A 19,761-nucleotide genomic window follows, 5' to 3' on the forward strand; every position below is an offset into this window, starting at 1 on the left:
TTAGTCATCACCCCGAAATATTTGAAAAGGAGGGTTTTTGGTGCCTCAGATCTTTTTTTCTCTAAATAAATATTTTATGACTTATACTTGATTTCAATAATCACTTGCCATAAAAGTCCCACCCCCTGTGGCCCGAGGTACCAACAAATACACACGAATCTAATTTGGGATGAAGGCAAAAACATACTGTTTAATTTTTACTTAGATCTAAAACATACCTCATACTAGCAAGAACAGGACAAAAAACTGTAGATCATTTCAGCTTGGTGTACTGGTGGTGGAAGGAGAGGATAGGCTCGAATAAACTATTTCAATTAATAAGTTATTTGGTTGCAGTGACGCTGTATCATACTGTAACATCAGATACATACAGTATGTAGCACTGTGTTTCAGCACCAGTACGGTCGACTTTCCATCTGCTGCCAGAACAAAATTGGGGCTAAGGCTGGTTTCACATATATCCGAGTCCGGTTTTGGTGTAGTGTCCTGTGCGATTTCCATTCAGCGGTTTAGATGCAATTTAGGTGCGAATTTGACACTGAAATCGCACCTGAACCAGACTGAAAAATGCACAGGACCCTTTTAAATTCGGACCGCATATATGTGGACTGGCTCCATTAAAGCCAGTCTGGTTCACATGTTATGCAAACAGGATTTGTTCAAAATGCATCCATTTCGCATATATGTGAACCGAGCCTGAGTGCTTAACAATGCTTCAAGAATTTTCAGGTCTCCTCGATCAATGTTTCATTGTCAAAGTTCCTGTGACAGAATGGTTTCAGGGTTTTTGCTCCAACTTTTTCACCATTTGTATACACAAAAGGGGCATTCGCCTCATCTTGAATAGCAGTTCAAATCATCAAGAATAATACAGCGTATCAAACACATTCAGGCTCCAAGCACCTATGAGAGTCACCACAGCTTGAGCCTCCTTCTTTGAGGAAGCCCTTTCAGGGGAAACGTGTCAGTGGAGCTGACTGAGTGAGAACATCATGCACGCATGTTGCCGGGACCCGCGCCACTGCTTGGAGCCTGAATGTGTGTGACACACTATCCTGCTGATTTGTAAGTGCAATATTTTATCATTAATAAACAGCATAGAAATCTACTGCCCTGCTAATCTTCTCCTTAAAAACTCCTAACCATTGTTGGTGGCTATGATTGCTTTGTGATACAGGGCTCCGTGACTGTCATCGATATTGGATAAAAGGCGCTCTGAGTGGGCTGCAGGAGGTGTTTATCATTGTTTTTTATCCTGCTGGAGTTAGGATTTTTTATTTTTTTTTGAACTTCACAACTTTTCCTTTGGATTTATGCATCGGGACTTGCTTATAAAATTGTTTGGATATTAGAGAAGACTTCCACTCTATTAGCGTTCCGATGTCAAACCAAAGCTTGGGGTTTTCTTTTTCTTTCGATGATAGCAGTAAACAGGACAAAATCCCTCTCCGCTCTCAAATGCATACAATTAGGGGATATGAATATACCTTTCCTATGACATCACTGTCTTTTGGAACAGGGGGAAGCAAACATTTCCTCCTTGGCTGATTCAGTAGATTTTTCATCAGTGTTTTCTTTTGATTTAGAATTTTATTGATGTGGTCCATCTAAAAAGTAAAATAATGTCTGTAAGCACTCTGCTAACATATAGTATGGTATAATATTGCATCAGCATTCTGTAGAGGTTACAGAAAATGTGGTACCTCCTGGTCTTTCATAGGTAAGTCAATTTTTTTCTTCTTCAATTCATTCTTTAGGGACACTTCTTTCTCTTTGGCTTCATTTGCCTGACCTAAATAAAAAGAAAAAAGTCAAAGGGATGCATTTTTTCTTCAATCAAGTGTATCCCAAACAAGAATACAGTATAACTATACCACAAAATGAACATGAAAATAATGTAATTCAACACATCAGCAATAATGGCCTTTTCTTAAAAATATGAATTAGGTAATGCACCTGGATAAATAAAATTTTCATACAAAACATAAAATCCTTTTTTAATTGTCCATTAAGAAAACAGCTTGATGAGAATTGAAGTGTATGTAAATTTTCCCTTTAAAATAATAAATATGTTATACTTACCCGCCATGTACAATGGTTTTGCACTAAGCAGCCCTGATACTCCTCTTCTCGGGTCCCCTGCTGGCGCTCTTGGCTTCTCCCCCCTGCCGAGTGCCCTTATAGGAAGCCGCTTCCTATGGGGGTACATATGTGGGCTTGCTCCCAAGCTGGGCTGTTTGCATCTATTCAGACACACAGCCCGGTGGCTTAGCCCCACCCCCGCTCACAGGTCTCGACTGACAGCAGTAGAAGCAAATGCGGAGGGAGGGGAGGAGAGCTGCTGCAGCCCTGCACGGCACTGGACTGAGATCAGGTTCAGGTGAGTATTTAGGGGTGGCTGCATGGGTAGCTGCACATAAAAGCTTTCTTACCTTAATGAATTGAATGCATTTAAGGTAAACACAGGATTTTTGTACTCACCGTAAAATCCTTTTCACTGAGTTCATTGACAGACACAGCTCCATATTCTGTACCATAGGGTTATGCTGCCCTACGCAGGAGTAGGACAACACAAAAGCATGCTTACGCCCCATGGGCCATCCTCAGCTGGCATAACCCCCCCTCTCTGCCTAAAGATACTTTTGTAACAAGCAGTAACAGAAGCATAAAAACTCCTTAGAGGGGTGGGTGCTGTGTCTGTCCATGAACTCAGAGAAAAGTATTTTACGCTGACTACAAAATCCTATTTTCTCTTTCGTTCATTGACAGACACAGCTCCAAATTTTGTATCACGGGGACGTTCCAAAGCAGTGCCAACCTGGGGGGGGGGGGGGGGGAGGGGGGGATTAACAAACCCAAGGCAAAACACAAGCCAATGCAGGTAACAGTAGCTCAACTAGAACAGGAGCCAACCTGATATACATCCTCAAGAGGGAAAAACAGACCCTCTAAATCGCAGCCTGCAAAACTTTGCAGTCAAAGGAGGCATCCACAGATGCCAAACCCTCCACTTGTAAAACGTTGAAAAAGTATGCACCGAGGACCAAGTGGCCGCTGTTCACACCTGCACCACTGACACCTGATGACGGAAGGCCCAAGAAGCACTAAGTCCACGAGTAGAATGTGCTGTCACAGGGAAGGGGGGAACTTGACCCATTCGGGAGGAAAAGACAGCCATGGTTGCCACCTTTTTTCTGTGAACCACCAGATAGGGAGAACGACAAGACAAAGCCGCCAACTCTGACACCCTGCGAGCAGAGGTGATAGCCATCAAAAAAGCCCTCTTTTGTAACAGCATAAGTAAAGGGATCTCCCGTTTGTATTCAAAATTAGGTTTTTGAAGAACCAACAGAACCAGGTTGAAGTCCCACGGTGGCCGAGGAGGACGTACAGGCGGAGTAAAATGACGAACCCTTTTACGGTATGTATGCACCAATGAATGGGAAGCCAAATGTCTTTGGAAAAAGACTGCTAAGGCAGACACTAGGCCTTTAAGGGTGTTCAAAGCCAGTTTCTGATTGACACCCAGATAAACAAAGGCCAAAATCTGAGCCACTGAAAAGGAACGAGGATGGACTCCTCGAACCTCACACCAGGAAATGTACGCCTTCCACGTCAGATGATAAAGCTTTCAAGATATAGATTTCGTTGTCTTCAACATGGTCAGATTCACCGAGCCAGACAAGCCCCTGTCCTTCAGCACTTGGCTCTCAACTAGGCCGTAAAAGCCAGCGACCGTAAAACAGGATGGAAGATCAGCCCTTAAGACAACAGATCGTCCCCTAGAAGAAGCCTCCAGGGGACGACGGCGACCAGTCACACCAGGTCGGTGTAACAAGACCGGCAAGGCCAGTCAGGAGTCACCAGAATGACCGGAATCCCTGTGGCCTTGATCCTGAATAGAAGTCGCGGAAGAAGATGGAGCGGAGGAAAGGCGCCCCTGCCAGGGGACCTCACGACCTGGCGGAGCCTAAGCGTTTCGCTAGACGGTATCCCTTTGAAGAGACCCTGTTAAAAAAGAGGACAGTCCCAACCGTGGTGGACTCTCAGGTTTCCAGGCTGAATAAATCCACTCTAATTCCGGTGGAGGAGTCTCAGGCCTTAAAAGACCCCTTTGACAGGAGAGCCGAGACTTTGGTCCGCCACGTTTACTGTGGCCGGTTCGGTTCTTAGGCTGGTGTTCATCATAGCATTGGTGTCCCAGACTTTAACGGAGTGGGCAAAACATTTGCGCCAGGATATGGTGGGGGGGGAGACAGCTTCCCCTTGCGGAGCTGGCAGGCCAGTTAGTCCAGGTGTTGCAGTTTGTCTGCGATGCCTCTCTGGATAAGGCTCCCTTAGTTTTTAGGCTGTCCTTGACAGCAGTGGTCCTTCGGTGCATTATATGGCTGAAATGCTATCTGCGGACCAGTCTTCCAAGAAGGCTTTATCTGTTCTCCCCTTTGTGGGGGATCGCCTGTTTGGATCTTTCCTGGATATCACTAAGGGTCTTACAGGAAGAAAAAGTACTCGTTTCCACAGGCTGCCAGGGGCAAGGAGTCTCATCGCAGACACGGGCCCTTTTTTCTCGGCTCATATGCGGCCTTTTCATCCCTCAGGATCTCCAGTCAAAGGACCTCCTCCCGAAGTTCCAAGAGGACCTGGTCTGGTAAGCCAAGAGAGGGTTCATTAATACCTGCAGACAAGCCCTCTTCTGCCTCAAGGGGCACTCTCACCCGTGTCTGAGGTGGGGGGATGTCTTCGCTACTTTCCGGACCTATGGACCTCCCTGATTCAAGAGACAGGGGGGTCCACGAGCTGATTCGGTCCAGATACAAGATCGAGTTTCGGTCTTATCCTCCAGTGAGATTCTTTCCTCAATGCAGTTCACCGGATATGGTGTCTTCAGGAAGTTAACCTGCGGACATCAAGATGTTGTTCTTATACTTCCATACCCACATACCAGCACCTTTTTGAAGCATGGATCACTTTATGGGGGAATGAGGAGATCACAACCCCTTTTTGTCTAAAGAATTATGAACTTTTTATTTTTATGAAGTCACAATATTTTGCACCTAATTTATTTGAAATTTTTTCTCTTCTCTGATATTATTGGGAAATGAATCTAGAACGCACACACATCTACTCTGAGCACTTTGGAATACATTGCACTTTTATACTGCACAGTGTTTATCAAATAATTAAGTTTTAAAACAATTTATTTGAATGTATTAGTAAGATATCTGGATACTCAATTTTGCACACACTATCATTTACTTTATGCACTTTGGGAACCATTGCATATTGCACATATTTATTGCACGTTGGAAGCACGTTTGCACTTTTATAACACTGTAATAACTTTATATACAATTTATTTATTGTATGGTTTCTAAATATATGATATACTAAGGGTAATAGCTCCTCACCATAACACATCACTGAAACACTTAGGGCTTTAAAAGATGGAGGTTTAATCCTTCTAACCGGCAACAATGCGCTTTCTCGACTGAAATCTTGTGGATGTATTGATCCAGATCCTCACCAGCTCTGCTTAGCAGAGAACAATCACATCCAGCCAGTAGCAGAGAACAGTCACATCCAGCCAGCAGCACCACTTACAAGAGTACATCCAGCCAGCAGCACCACTTAGAAGAGTGAGAGGCGATCCACGTTCAAACCCTTGACGTCATCTGTGCGCACCCATAGAGATATATGGAGAAACAGAGCCAAGCTGACTGGAAAGTCCAGGCACAGACAATACATTTCTGCTGAACAGCGGCATCTAGTGACCAAAACACAGTACTACAGCTTAGGAGAGAAAATGTGCAATTCCTTCCCTGTAAACTTTTTTTTTTTTTAAAAAGAGAGGGAAAAAGGAACAGACTTACCAGTCCCGCTGCAGGGTCCTATACAGGACCTAAACTTCACCCATCATGGCAGGCTTTGTCCATCAGAACTTCAAGGACCGGGTCCCCCTTTTTCATGGGGTCCACACCCATGGACCTGTAGCACACCCTGCTGGCAAACTAAATAACCAGGGTTCCATTTATCAGGGTCCAGTGCTCAGATGGGTCACATTACAGGCAAAATCTCAGGTCTTCTTAGCCGAGACTCGATGTATCATCAACTTAGCACTTAGCCATCTGAATGGATCCGATCAAAACGCCCCCTTATTGGGACATCATTTTAGATTGAAGCACTTTAACAGCCATGACCACCACCTTCAAGACACTTGTGAAAAAAACTGAGGTTCTTTCTGTATGGGAGGGGTTATATGGGAGGAACTTCCTGTCTATTGGTTGCCAGTGTCCAATCACCTAAAGGTAGCGTATAACCCAGATAGTCATTGTAACGGAGCTCCAATACCCAGCCTAGGTATCTCCGCTGTATAATCCTTCAAACTGAGGAAGTACTAAAATATCCAAGGCAAAATTCCCCCCCAGTAACTGGACGACACACAGTTCTGGGAGTCAACTAGAATTAATTATTTTTTGAAAACACAAGAGATCTACACTCTGACAAAACCCCTCCCTCTTCGAGCCATTCCACACACAACCTACACATCCCATAATAACCTTACTCTAGCCAGACAGGAACAATAGGACAATGGAATGCAGGTATTCAACAATAACAAATCCCACCCCACTAGCATGGGTGTACGAAACACTTCTGCCCTATTCTAGCAATCTGCATCCCCACACATCTCCTGAGGGACACTGCTCAGAAATATTATGGTCCCAAGTGAAAGAGTCCCTCACTCTTTCAACACAACCCACACTCTGTGTCCATTCCGCTACAGTCATTATTACCAACTCTGTGTCCCGTGATGTACGATAATGAAAAACACTGAGTACCTATAGCAGAGAGTGGGAGTATACCCCCTGGGACTGCCACATAGGCGTAGTAAAGTTCTTTCCTGCCTAGTGTCCTACTCCCGTAGGGGGCAGCATAACCCACATAGTCAAGAAGATGAGGAGCTTTGTCCATCAATGAACGAAAGAGAAAGGAGGTCCCACGCTGCCGACGAGGCACCTTTCCCTTACCAGACTCTTACCCCCCCCCCCCTCCATCAGACTTCTAATGATGTCAATTAGGGTAGGCCCGAATAGGTGCCCTAGAAAGGCAATTTAGTCAGGGCCTTCTTGGGGGTTTGATCCGCAGACCAACACTTCAGCCACAAAATACGCCCAAGCACCACTGCCGAGACAGATAGCTTAGAGACTCACGGAAACCGCATCCAAAGATGCATCACAGGCAAACTGCAGACCCTGGACCAACCGATCAGCCAGTTCGCCATAGGCGGGGGGAAACTGGTCGCCCCCCATGGCCAGATGCAAACGCGTTGTCCACACTGTCAGTATCAGAGACATCAGAGCAGAGGCCAAAACAGGCTGCAAAAAGGCACCAGCCATAGTAGATTCTGCCCGCCTGTCAGCCGGATTCCTAAAATCTGGGGATACTGCCACAGGAAACATGGTTGCCCTAGTCAACCTGGAAATAGGGGAACCCACCACCGGTGGGACTGTCCACTTTCTCAGAAACGACACCTCGAAGGGATACTGGACAGCAAAGCGTCTTGGGAACATCAAGGGTCGTGTTGGACGCACCCAGTACTTATAGATACAATTATCAAAATAAGTTGGATAAGAGAACACCATAACCGCACGGGACAGCTTGTGGGTGACGAAAGGAACAGATATGTCCACAGCAGCCTCGGCTGCATCCTTCAACATAAATGGCTCCTGCACTGACGCAATCAGTTTGTCTTAACAGCGCCCAATCACTAAGCCAATGCCCTTCTTACCTCTCACAGGGAGTCGGTGACTCAAGCCCCCCACACGGGGGGCGACAACTGAGGCCTGCAAAGGGGGGGGGCACCGACAGGAGTCCGCAAGGGGGTGCCCCTTCCGAGGGGGCCTGAAGAGGACAGGCTAACCCCACAGTCCCACTAGGAAAGGTGGATGCCCCACAATACCATGGAAGCTAAACCTGCTCGGGACCCTGTTTTCTCCCCAGAGCCACCCTACCATAAGGGGGCTGCAAAGCCGCAGTCTAAAGATTTGGCAGCCCGGCCGTGTGAGCGAGATTCGTGGGGAACCTGCGACCACAGCCAGGGGAGTGGAGGGGAAGGCGGATGTCCCATACAAGGTCCAGCTAGTAGGCCGTAAAGCCACGGCCTAAATTTTCGGCCTGCCGACCGTGTAATACTTGGACCTACGGTTATTGGGCCACCTGCCCACTAGCTATCCCAAGGGGACCCAAAAAAGGCCAATCACACCATTGCAGGCCCACCAAGGGCGACAGTGCGCCCGCAGGTACCAAGGCCAGGGGCACCCACAGCCTGGGCACCAGCCATCCCCCCATGGGCTCGGGAAGACAAGCCAGCTCAATGCCACCCAGGGAGGGGGAAACGGGGGGAAGAGACTGACCACCCAAGGGAGTACCCACCCCCCAATCCGCATCCAGGTAAGAAGAGGAGGGGGCCCTTACCAATCCAGCAAAGCGTGCGGGTAATACTCCCAAGACAGGAAACTCCACGCCAGCGAAGTGGGGGATCTGTCAGCCAGAAGGAATGCTGCGACTCAAGCCGGGACCCAGTTGTATGCGACCTTGCGAGACGTTTAAGTCGCGGGCCAGCCCCCATTTAGTGGGGCTATGTCGCAGCCGACCAAATGTGGAGCTATGGTCTGCACACACTGGCTGGCCGAGCGGAGGGGACCACTGGAATTTCAATTGTCCAGCCCGTCGTTCAGCCTAGCAGTTGCTAGAAGATCTCCAAAGGAAAAACAGGAAGAAAGAGCAAAAAATAGACAAAAATGCCAGGACCTAGGGCCCAGCAGGGAAACTAGGTACTACTGAACAAGGCAAACTAAAACTGAGTATCTCGAAGCGGAGAGGGGGGCTATGCCAGCTGAGGACAGCCCACGAGGCGTAGCCAAGCTATTATGTTGTCTGCCTAGTACTACTCCTGCAGAGGGCAGCATAACGCTATGGTACAGAATACAGAGCGGTGTCTGTCAATGAACGAAAGAGAAAGAGAAAAACCTTTTACCTTTACAACCACTTTAAATAATATAATTACTGAGCAAAGTACATGTGAGGGACAGAGATTTTAGCATGTTTAGGAATTTTTAAAGAACCGGTGACATTGGGACTGCCTGATATAAGCTGCTCTATTGCTAGGCAGGAATGCACAGTTAATAAATATCAAAATTATATCCATAAGTTTGGGAGAGATATTAACAGACTTCACCTCCTTCTGCAATCAATCCTCAAAGCAGATATATTGCCCTCCTTCTCAGAACATTCAGCAGTAAGTTGTGCCAAAGGGATCAACGGAGGTATCAGGCAAAGGAATCGACTCAGACTAAGGACAGTGGTAAGGGCTGACAGAAGCAAGGCCTGTCAGGGAAAGATTAAAATCTACCCCAGATATGTTAGCTGAGCGTGAGCTGACAGGGCCCACATCAATTCCTCTTGCACCTATGCTCTGCCATGTGTGATGAGGAACATCCCACTGTAAGGCTCCTGCGTTTTTATAGTAAGCTGGATTTGCAGCTGCAGAATCTCCACTCAGTAGTCATGTAGAGATGTGTTGAATTACCAGATCCAACTCTCCAGACTCATCACTGTGGACCCGCCTGCTTCAGCATACAGATATACACACACTCAATAAGATGTTCCTGGAGTGATAGGATGTATATGACAGTATAGAGGTGATGTGCTGAAGGGACAGGTGTGAGCAGTGATAGCAATGATAAGCACTTGATAGTAATGTTCAGGAGAGTAGTAGACGGTAATAGGTAGGATGCAGATAGGTTAGTAATAATGTATGGTAATAGAGTGAGAGGACTGGGAAACAAGGATTTCGGGCACAAATGTTTTTTTAAAAACAAATTATTTTATTCAAAACATGTTTAAAACCAAAGAAAAGTACAGGCATATAATTATGTGTTAAGGACCAAACCAGACCCATAGATGGTCTATACTGTGGTGTATCTTAATACATACAGTTTAGAACAATGGTTTACATACATCTTAAAGTACAGAACAATTAGTAGTCATATCATTCTCAGGACTATTCACTCACGATCAGACAAAAACCACCGGCGGACACCAAAATAGACAAGGTGTCGGTCCGTGGGATCAACTGAGAGTGTGAATTAGCTTCCACCATATAATATTTGACCTTTGCTCGACATGTTTCGCTTTCTTAGGAGAAAAGCTTCATCTGGAGCATATCATTTCGTTTGTCTGTACAGTAATAGTCAGGCATAAATCTCAATTCCGTAGGGGAGTTTTTTAACGAAGAGGACTGTTGTGCGTTTGTGGAAAACACCGTATTTTGGCACCTATATGAGCATGTAGTAGTGAGGGTAATCACTCCATATTTACTGGAGAGGACGGGAGCCTAGTGCATGTAGCGTGTCCCTTATGGTTGTCTAAACGTCCGTGCCGGCGAGGACTGTGTGCAAGTTTGGAATAGCGCGGCACGGACGTTTAGACAACCATAAGGGACACGCTACATGCACTAGGCTCCCGTCCTCTCCAGTAAATATGGAGTGATTACCCTCACTACTACATGCTCATATAGGTGCCAAAATACGGTGTTTTCCACAAACGCACAACAGTCCTCTTCGTTAAAAAACTCCCCTACGGAATTGAGATTTATGCCTGACTATTACTGTACAGACAAACGAAATGATATGCTCCAGATGAAGCTTTTCTCCTAAGAAAGCGAAACATGTCGAGCAAAGGTCAAATATTATATGGTGGAAGCTAATTCACACTCTCAGTTGATCCCACGGACCGACACCTTGTCTATTTTGGTGTCCGCCGGTGGTTTTTGTCTGATCGTGAGTGAATAGTCCTGAGAATGATATGACTACTAATTGTTCTGTACTTTAAGATGTATGTAAACCATTGTTCTAAACTGTATGTATTAAGATACACCACAGTATAGACCATCTATGGGTCTGGTTTGGTCCTTAACACATAATTATATGCCTGTACTTTTCTTTGGTTTTAAACATGTTTTGAATAAAATAATTTGTTTTTAAAAAAACATTTGTGCCCGAAATCCTTGTTTCCCAGTCCTCTCACTCAATTAGCAATTAAGGATAGGGACACACCCTAAATTGGATACTTCATGACCCAGATAGCTGCTGTCTGTGGACACATGGCCTAGAATAAAAAAAAATGTATGGTAATAGGTGGTAAGGACAGCAGATGATATACAGGAGAGACTAACCCAGTGCAAGGATAGATGGTAGTAGACTCAAGAGCTAGCAATCTATACAACAGTGCAGATGATAGAATTAGTAATGCATAGATAGTAACAGTCCTTAATGTGCAGAAGTAGATAGTGTAAGTTAGTTATGGAGGAATCCCCTGTGGGGTACTTATCACTAGTAAGGTTAGTAAGTAGAGGGGTCCGGTAGTGAGGGAGTGATCCGGTAGCGAGATACGGGATCAGTATCGAGGTTCCGGTCTGTTCCAGGTAAAGAGAATAGCTGGAGGCTCCGGCAGCATAAGACAAGGCTTGTAAGCATGCGGTTTGAACGAACAACCTGAGAGAGAAAGCCGGCGATTGAAATAGCCGCTCAGAGCGGCGCTCAGTGATGATGTCATACGGCTTAAAGGTATATGCGTTCCACCTAACTAAAAAGGTGGGACGCAATATGAAAAGGAAAATGGGCAATAATGGTACCAAAGGTACCAGATTCTTACAGTACCCCCCCCCTTAAGGCCGGCTCCGGAAGGCCTATAGCACTGGTTTCTCCGGGTATTTAGAGTGAAACCTTCGTATAAGCCTAGGTGCGTGAACATCAGAAGTATCCAACCAGGTGTCGTCTTGGGGTCCATAGTTCTTCCATCTTATGCGATATTGGAGTCTTCCTCTGTGGATACGAGAATCCAAAATCTCCCTAATCTCAAATTCTTCTAAGCCTTCAACTTGTATTGGAGGTGGAGGTAAGATGGTAGGCCTTATTCCTTGGTTAGGAACATGTGGTTTCAGTAGCGACACATGAAAGATGGGATGTATTCTGAGATCTACCGGTAAAGTGAGTTGTACTGCAGCTTTTCCAATGAGTTTCTTAATTGGGAAGGGTCCCAGAAATAAAGGTCCAAGCTTTTTGCTAGGGATCTTTAACCTTAAATTTTTAGTCGATAGCCAAACGAGGTCCCCAATAGCATATTGAGGAGAAGGTCTTCTACGAAGGTCGTAGTACCTTTTTTGTTGACTGTGAGCGTGTGAGATGGTGGTATTAAGTAAACCCAGAGAGTCTTTTATTTGGGTAAGATAATCCGAGGCTACTGGGTTACTTGACGGTAGGATGCGTGGTGGAAGAAGTGTGGGATGAAACCCATAGTTTAAGTAGAACGGACTTTGCTTAGTAGTACTGTGGGTTGCGTTGTTATAAGCAAATTCCGCCAGAGGGAGGAGGTCCACCCAGTCATCCTGTAGGTATGAGGTGTAGCAACGTAGATATTGTTCAATGCACTGGTTGACTCTTTCAGTCTGTCCGTTGGTCTGAGGGTGGTAAGGAGAAGTGAGCTTTCGCTCAATCCGTAGTATGTGACATAGAGCTTGCCAAAACTTGGAGATGAACTGTGAACCACGGTCGGATAAAAGAGTCTTTTGAATTCCATGTAACTTGAACACATGTTTCATTAGTAATTCCGCTGTTTACTTAGATGAAGGTAGTCTGCGAATAGAAATGAAATGTGCCATCTTTGTCAGATGGTCCACTGACACTAGAATGGTATTAAATCCTTTGGAAGGTGGTAGTTCTACTATAAAGTCTAAGGACACAACTTCCCATGGAACCTGGGGTATTGGTAGACTGCAGAGTAGACCAGATGGTTTTGTAGTGTCAATTTTGGACCTTGCACAGATGTCACATGAAGAAACAAATTTTTGTACAGACATCTTCATATCAGGCCACCGAAACTGCCTGGTAAGCAAATTAAGGGTTTTAGTCATACCCATATGTCCTGCCATAGGCACATCATGTGACAATTCCAAGATCTTGGTGCGCATAGTAGGGGGTATGGAGAGTTTGTCGTTGTAGTAGAGGAAGCCTTCTGCATCAGTAGATAGTTGTGGTGGAGGTGAATCCAATCCTATACTGTGCAAAATCTCTTCCTTCAGGGAACGAACAACACCAATAATATGTTCATAGGGTATTATAGGAATAGAAGGAACTTCAGCGCAGTTATCTTCGGTTAATCGTGATAGCGCATCCGCTTTTTTGTTTTTGTCTGCAGGTGTGTAGGTCACTAGGAAGTTGAATCTTAGGAAGAATAATGACCATCGTACCTGCCGGTGGGAAAGAGTTTTGTTAGTCTGAAGGTATTGAAGATTTTTATGATCTGTATATATGAGTATTGGTAATCGGGTACCTTCAAGTAAATGTCGCCAATTCTCTAGTGCCAGTTTTATGGCAAGCAACTCTTTTTCACCCACTGGGTAATTCACCTCTGGGCTGCTTAGTGATTTAGAGAAAAAAGCAACTGGGTGGAGTGGTGAAGTATTTGTTGGTCGTTGGGAGAGAACTGCTCCTACTGCCATGTTTGACGCATCTACCTCCAGAATATATTGGAGGGATGGGTCTGGATGGCGTAGTATGGGAGCAGAAGTAAAGCTTGATTTTAACAAGCGGAAAGCTCCATTTGCTTCTTCTGACCATTTGAATGGTTTCTTTATACTTGTAAGTTGTGTGAGAGGTCTCACAATAGCAGAGAAGTTCTTGATGAACTTCCTATAGAAGTTTGAAAATCCGAGGAATCGCTGTAATGCCTTACGAGTTGTTGGTATAGGCCAATCCAGAATACACGATATCTTGCTCATATGCATCTTGATTCCGGTTTTAGATATGATGTATCCTAGGAATAGTATTTCTTCTTTATGAAATAGGCATTTTTTTTATTTCACGTATAGGTTGTGTGCGAGTAATCTGAATAACACAAGTCTTACATGTTTTATATGTTCAGACAAAGATCGAGAATAGATAAGTATATCGTCCAGATATACCACAACACAGACATCAAGTAAGTCTCTGAAGATGTCATTTATGAATCTTTGAAAAGCTGCGGGAGCATTACACAACCCGAAAGGCATCACAAGATATTCAAATAATCCGTATCTGGTTCTGAATGCTGTCTTCCACTCATCTCCGTCACGGATTCGGATTAGGTTGTATGCCCCTTTCAGGTCCAATTTAGAAAAGTAAGTAGCCCCACGCACTTGTTCAATGAGTTCAGGAATGAGCGGTAAAGGATAACGATCCTTTATCGTAATGATATTTAGTTGCCTATAGTCAATAATAGGCCTAAGACTTGAATCCTTATTGCGGACAAAGAAAAGTCCTGCAGCTGTGGAAGAAGTAGAGGGTCTGATGAACCCTTTCGCCAAATTCTCATCCAAGTATTCCTTGAGATGAGAAAGTTCATCCTGTGAAAGAGGATAAACATGGCCGAAAGGCAATTTGCTATTAGGGAGTAGATCGATAAACAATCATAGTCCCTATGGGGAGGCAACACTTGAGCATTTTTCTCAAGGAAGACTTCGGACAGATCCTGATAGCATACTGGTGTAATCTCATCTGACACCACAGACAGGATCTTTCCATAAGATGGGAGGTTACACGTGATCTCGCAATAGTGAGAAGGGAAGGTTAGAGTCCGTGTTTTCCAATCTATGGTTGGTTGATGTATGTGTAACCAGGGAAGTCCCAAAATAATGGGAAAATGTGGTGAAGGTAGTACATCAAAAGTGGTGGTCTCCATATGAGACTCGTTAGCAGTGACAAGGAGTGCTTGTGTCTGATTGGTGATTGGACCAGAAGATAACGGAATACCGTTAATGAAACTAACAGAGACAGGTTTAGGTTTTGAAATAATAGGTATTTTATTTAAAGTAACAAAACGTGTATCGATATAGTTCCCACAAGATCCTGTGTCGATCATAGCCTTGGTGGTGATCCTAGTCTGGTCCCACTGCAATGTCAAATGAACAAAGAGGTAGGGATTAGAAAAGGAAGTGGTTAATCCCCCTAGTAAGACATGTGAACACTCACCCTCTTTTTTGCGGACAAGGGGACAGACGCTTATCAAATGATCCGGGGATGCGCAGTACATGCAGAGATTTCTGGATCTTCTCCTGGCTCGTTCAGTGGTCGATAAAGGTGGGCGTATGGTTCCTACCTCCATAGGAGTAGGGTCAACGGCCGAAATCCGAGAAGGACTGGACAATGGCATTCCCATTTTCTCAGCCTTTCTTTCTCGCAGTCGCCTGTCAATGTTGATACTAAGTTGTATTAAGGCATCTAAAGTGCCAGGTAAATCCGCTCGGGCGAGCTCGTCTTTAACGGCTTCTGACAACCCGAGCCTGAACTGAGTTCGCAGAGATGTCTCATTCCACCCTGAATTAAGGGTCCATCTTTTGAACTCTGCTACAAAGTCTTCAACAGGTCTCCTTCCTTGTTTTAAAGCCCTCAATTGGATATCAGCAGTACTCTGCCTATTGGGGTCTTCATATAAGCTAGCGAGTTCCGCTAGAAATAAGGTATAGGAGTTGAGAAGAGGATCATCTTTCTCAAAGAGAGAGTCTGCCCAGGCCCGTGGATCACCCGTTAAATATGAGATAGTGGTACAGACTTTAATTTGATCAGTAGGGTAAGTACGAGGTTTTAGCAAAAAAAGCATTTGACATGCGTTTTTGAATTCACAAAATTTTTTCCGATCACCTGTAAACACTAGAGGAGGGTTTATTTTAGGTTCAGGGGGCTGAGCAGCAGTAAGCTGTGAAAGACGGGTTATCTGCTGTCTCAGAGTCTGATTTTCATCTTTTACTTCAGTAAGAGCAAGTATTAATGTATTTACTTTTTGTGTTAATTGTATCACTTGAGTGGGTAATTCTGCTGAATCCATTTTTTGGGTTCGTTCAATCTGTAACGCTCCTGCGTTTTTATAGTAAGCTGGATTTGCAGCTGCAGAATCTCCACTCAGTAGTCATGTAGAGATGTGTTGAATTACCAGATCCAACTCTCCAGACTCATCACTGTGGACCCGCCTGCTTCAGCATACAGATATACACACACTCAATAAGATGTTCCTGGAGTGATAGGATGTATATGACAGTATAGAGGTGATGTGCTGAAGGGACAGGTGTGAGCAGTGATAGCAATGATAAGCACTTGATAGTAATGTTCAGGAGAGTAGTAGACGGTAATAGGTAGGATGCAGATAGGTTAGTAATAATGTATGGTAATAGGTGGTAAGGACAGCAGATGATATACAGGAGAGACTAACCCAGTGCAAGGATAGATGGTAGTAGACTCAAGAGCTAGCAATCTATGTAACAGTGCATAGAATTAGTAATGCATAGATAGTAACAGTCCTTAATGTGCAGAAGTAGATAGTGTAAGTTAGTTATGGAGGAATCCCCTGTGGGGTACTTATCACTAGTAAGGTTAGTAAGTAGAGGGGTCCGGTAGTGAGGGAGTGATCCGGTAGCGAGATACGGGATCAGTATCGAGGTTCCGGTCTGTTCCAGGTAAAGAGAATAGCTGGAGGCTCCGGCAGCATAAGACAAGGCTTGTAAGCATGCGGTTTGAACGAACAACCTGAGAGAGAAAGCCGGCGATTGAAATAGCCGCTCAGAGCGGCGCTCAGTGATGATGTCATACGGCTTAAAGGTATATGCGTTCCACCTAACTAAAAAGGTGGGACGCAATATGAAAAGGAAAATGGGCAATAAGGGTACCAAAGGTACCAGAATCTTACACCCACAAACAGGTACGCAAGACCAATTACTGAGCAGAAAGAGTAAGCCTTCTGTGAGCAAGCACTGTGGACAGCTGGGAACCAGCAAACGTCCAACTATTGCTGCGCTGTGTGTGAGACCAGGAGCAGAGGATGTCAGGCCAAAGGGGGGCTCTAACTTTAAAGATAGAGGCAACAGAATTGGCCTTCCCACTCCATGGTGGTGACATACACAAATGTGTCACAGTCTGTGCTCCACAACTTACCCACAAGGAGTAATAGCACCATTAATTATTGACATTCAAGTGCAAAATATGGCAGAAAGAAAGAGGCATCTATTCTCCTAAGCAGAACTGGGCAGGTATGGGGAGGTGTCTTAGTATTTACTTAGTAAGTAGTCTTAGTATTTACTCTAAACGGAAATAAAATCTTAGGTTGTTTCATCATCATTAAAGTACTAAAAATAAAACCAAAATTAAAAAACGTAATATTGCAGCCCACCAATCATTATATGTGGTGACTAGGGCTGAACGATAGTCGATATGATATTGATTATCGTTCTGTGGCCGTAGGCGATATTCATATCGCCGAGGTCACGATATTTGCATAGGCAGGGGGAGGGACTCGGAGGAGGACAGGAGGACTCGCAGACTTCCGTGTTAGGCGTGTTAGGTCGGAGGAGAACTCACACATCCAATCCACTGCAGGCTGCAGCCCGCCCAACACGTTCAGTGAGTCTCACTCTCCGCCCTAGTTTTTTCAATGGCACATTCAGGCAACCAATCACGCCGTGAGCAGCTGCATAGCTAACCAATCACGCGTGCCTGCACACCTGATTGGTTCGCTGTGCCGCTACTCACGGCGTGATTGGCTCCCTGAATGTGCCATTGAGAAAACTAGGGCGGAGAGTGAGACTCACTGAACGTGTGGGGCGGGCTGCAGCCTGCACGAGACGAGTGAGTAATGTAATGTATGGCATGCGGCTGTGCTCCTTTCTAATCCACCGCTCCAGCCTCCTACCACCACTGCAAGTAGCAGTATATATGTAAAATACAATAAATAATCTATATTGACATGGTGTGTATACAAAAAGGGAAAAGTAGATACATGTATGTATATGTAGAGGAAAATAAATTATTAATAATTCAGAGGTCATTTATATATTTATATATTAATAATTTATTTTCCTCTACATATACATACATACATCTACTTTTCCCTTTTTGTATACACATCATGTCAATATAGATTATTTATTGTATTTCACATATATACTGGCAGCACCAATCACTTCCTCTTCCTTTTTATAATCTATTATATAACCCCTTCCAGGGTTATATTCTGAAGTGGGCTGCAGCCAACCTCCTTTATATTTCTCCATATAAAGGACGGGTCCCACAATATCGCAATATATATAGTTGGGAAAAAAATATCGCAATATATTTTTTTTCCAATATCGTGCAGGCCTAGTGGTGACTGCATTCGTTTTCTTTTTTCCCTGTTTTCATCTGATGATTTGGCCAGTAAAACACCTCCTGTATTAGGGTGCCACAACTCTGGATGAAGCATTTTCAGTCTGGTGGAGGGAATTGTTAGATGCAATAGCAGATTAAAATACACTATCAAAATGAAGCCAAACTCTAGCTAATACTTACTAAGCTGTTACAGCAACAGTTTTTTTATAATGGGATAAAGGTTTTACAATGTTTTTTTTTAAAAGCTGATGAGTGTAAGCACCCCTGTCAGTTTTAAATGGTTTGTCTGAACATTCGAACTGCTACAACTGTAGGACAGCTTGTTCTGTTATGGAAAAAAAATAGACTTACTGGCTCTATATCACCAGGTGAAAATAAAAGAATGAAAGCCTAAAAAAGAAACCTAATGCAACCATCACATCAACGAATTGGTAAGCTGCAATATAATAAATTGCCACTGGATTTATTACGGCTATAAAACTGTGCCCCTCAGTTGATGACAGAAATTTAAAAAATGATTTGAGAAATTAGAGCAAGGCAATGAAACATTTAAAAGGATTTGCTAACTATACAACTGTGCTTTTCCATTTGGTGAAAGGCAATGTGCAAGTGTGCCAATTTAATATTTTACTTGGCTGACTTTTGTAAACTAAAATCTGATTGCTATAAGTTAGTGTTTTTTTGCACATTTTAGCAGTTGGCACGGCTTTGCTGAATATGACATCAGTATGTACCAACCCCTTCTGCGGCTAAAACAACCCTGACCCAAAAAGGCATGAACACCACAAGACCTCTGAACATCTAGTATCTATATGTGGTATATGTTGATCCTCCAAGTCCTGTAAAGGTGCAAGCTGGGGCCTCTATGGCTTGGACTTGTTTTTTCTACACATCCCACAGATGCCCGATTGGATAGAGATCTGGAGAATTTGGAGGCCAAGTCAACACCTCAAAACAACTTGCTGCGTTCCTCAAAGCATTATTGAACCATTTTTGCAGCAATGCAGGATGCATTATCCTGCTGAAAGAGGACACTGCCATCAGGGAATACAGTGTCCATAAAATGGTGTACCTGGTTAGCAACAATTTGTAGGTAGGTGGTACATGTCAAGTAACATCCACATAAATGGCGGGTCCTAAGATTTCCCACCAGAACATTGCCCAAAGCATCACACTGCCTCTGTTAGTTTGCCTTCTTCCCATTCTGCATCCTGGTGCCATCTCTTCCCTGGGTAAACAATGCACATGCATTTAGCCATCCACACGATGTAAAAGAAAATGTAATTCATCAGATCAAGCCACCTTCTTCCATTGCTCCATGGTCCAGTTTTGATGCTCATGTGCCTATTGTAGGCGCTTTTAGCTGTGGACATTGGTAAGCATGAGCACCCTGACTGGTCTAAGGTGGCGCAGCCCCATACACAACTGTAATGCCCATTTTTTCTGCTTTCAACACATCAATTTTAGGGAAATGTTAACTTGCTGCCAAATATAACTCACCCACTTTTAGATGCTATTGTAATGGACAATCAAT

General features: G+C 44.3%; 1 protein-coding gene across 1 annotated transcript in view; it reads right to left on the reverse strand.

The window, feature by feature from the left end:
- The window catches only part of SMCHD1 (structural maintenance of chromosomes flexible hinge domain containing 1), a 1,054,086-nt gene that overhangs the window by 146,604 nt on the left and 887,721 nt on the right, over positions 1–19,761 (reverse strand). The window contains exons 41-42 of the mRNA XM_082259552.1: positions 1,704–1,792; positions 1,488–1,607 (exon numbers count right to left, since the gene is read on the reverse strand). Of these exons, the coding sequence (XP_082115678.1) occupies positions 1,488–1,607; positions 1,704–1,792 (209 nt within the window). The remainder of the gene's footprint in view (positions 1–1,487; positions 1,608–1,703; positions 1,793–19,761) is intronic.

The sequence above is a fragment of the Pelophylax lessonae genome (assembly GCF_965119305.1).
Source record: "Pelophylax lessonae genome assembly, chromosome: 5".
In the NCBI taxonomy this organism is placed as follows: Eukaryota; Metazoa; Chordata; class Amphibia; order Anura; family Ranidae; genus Pelophylax; species Pelophylax lessonae.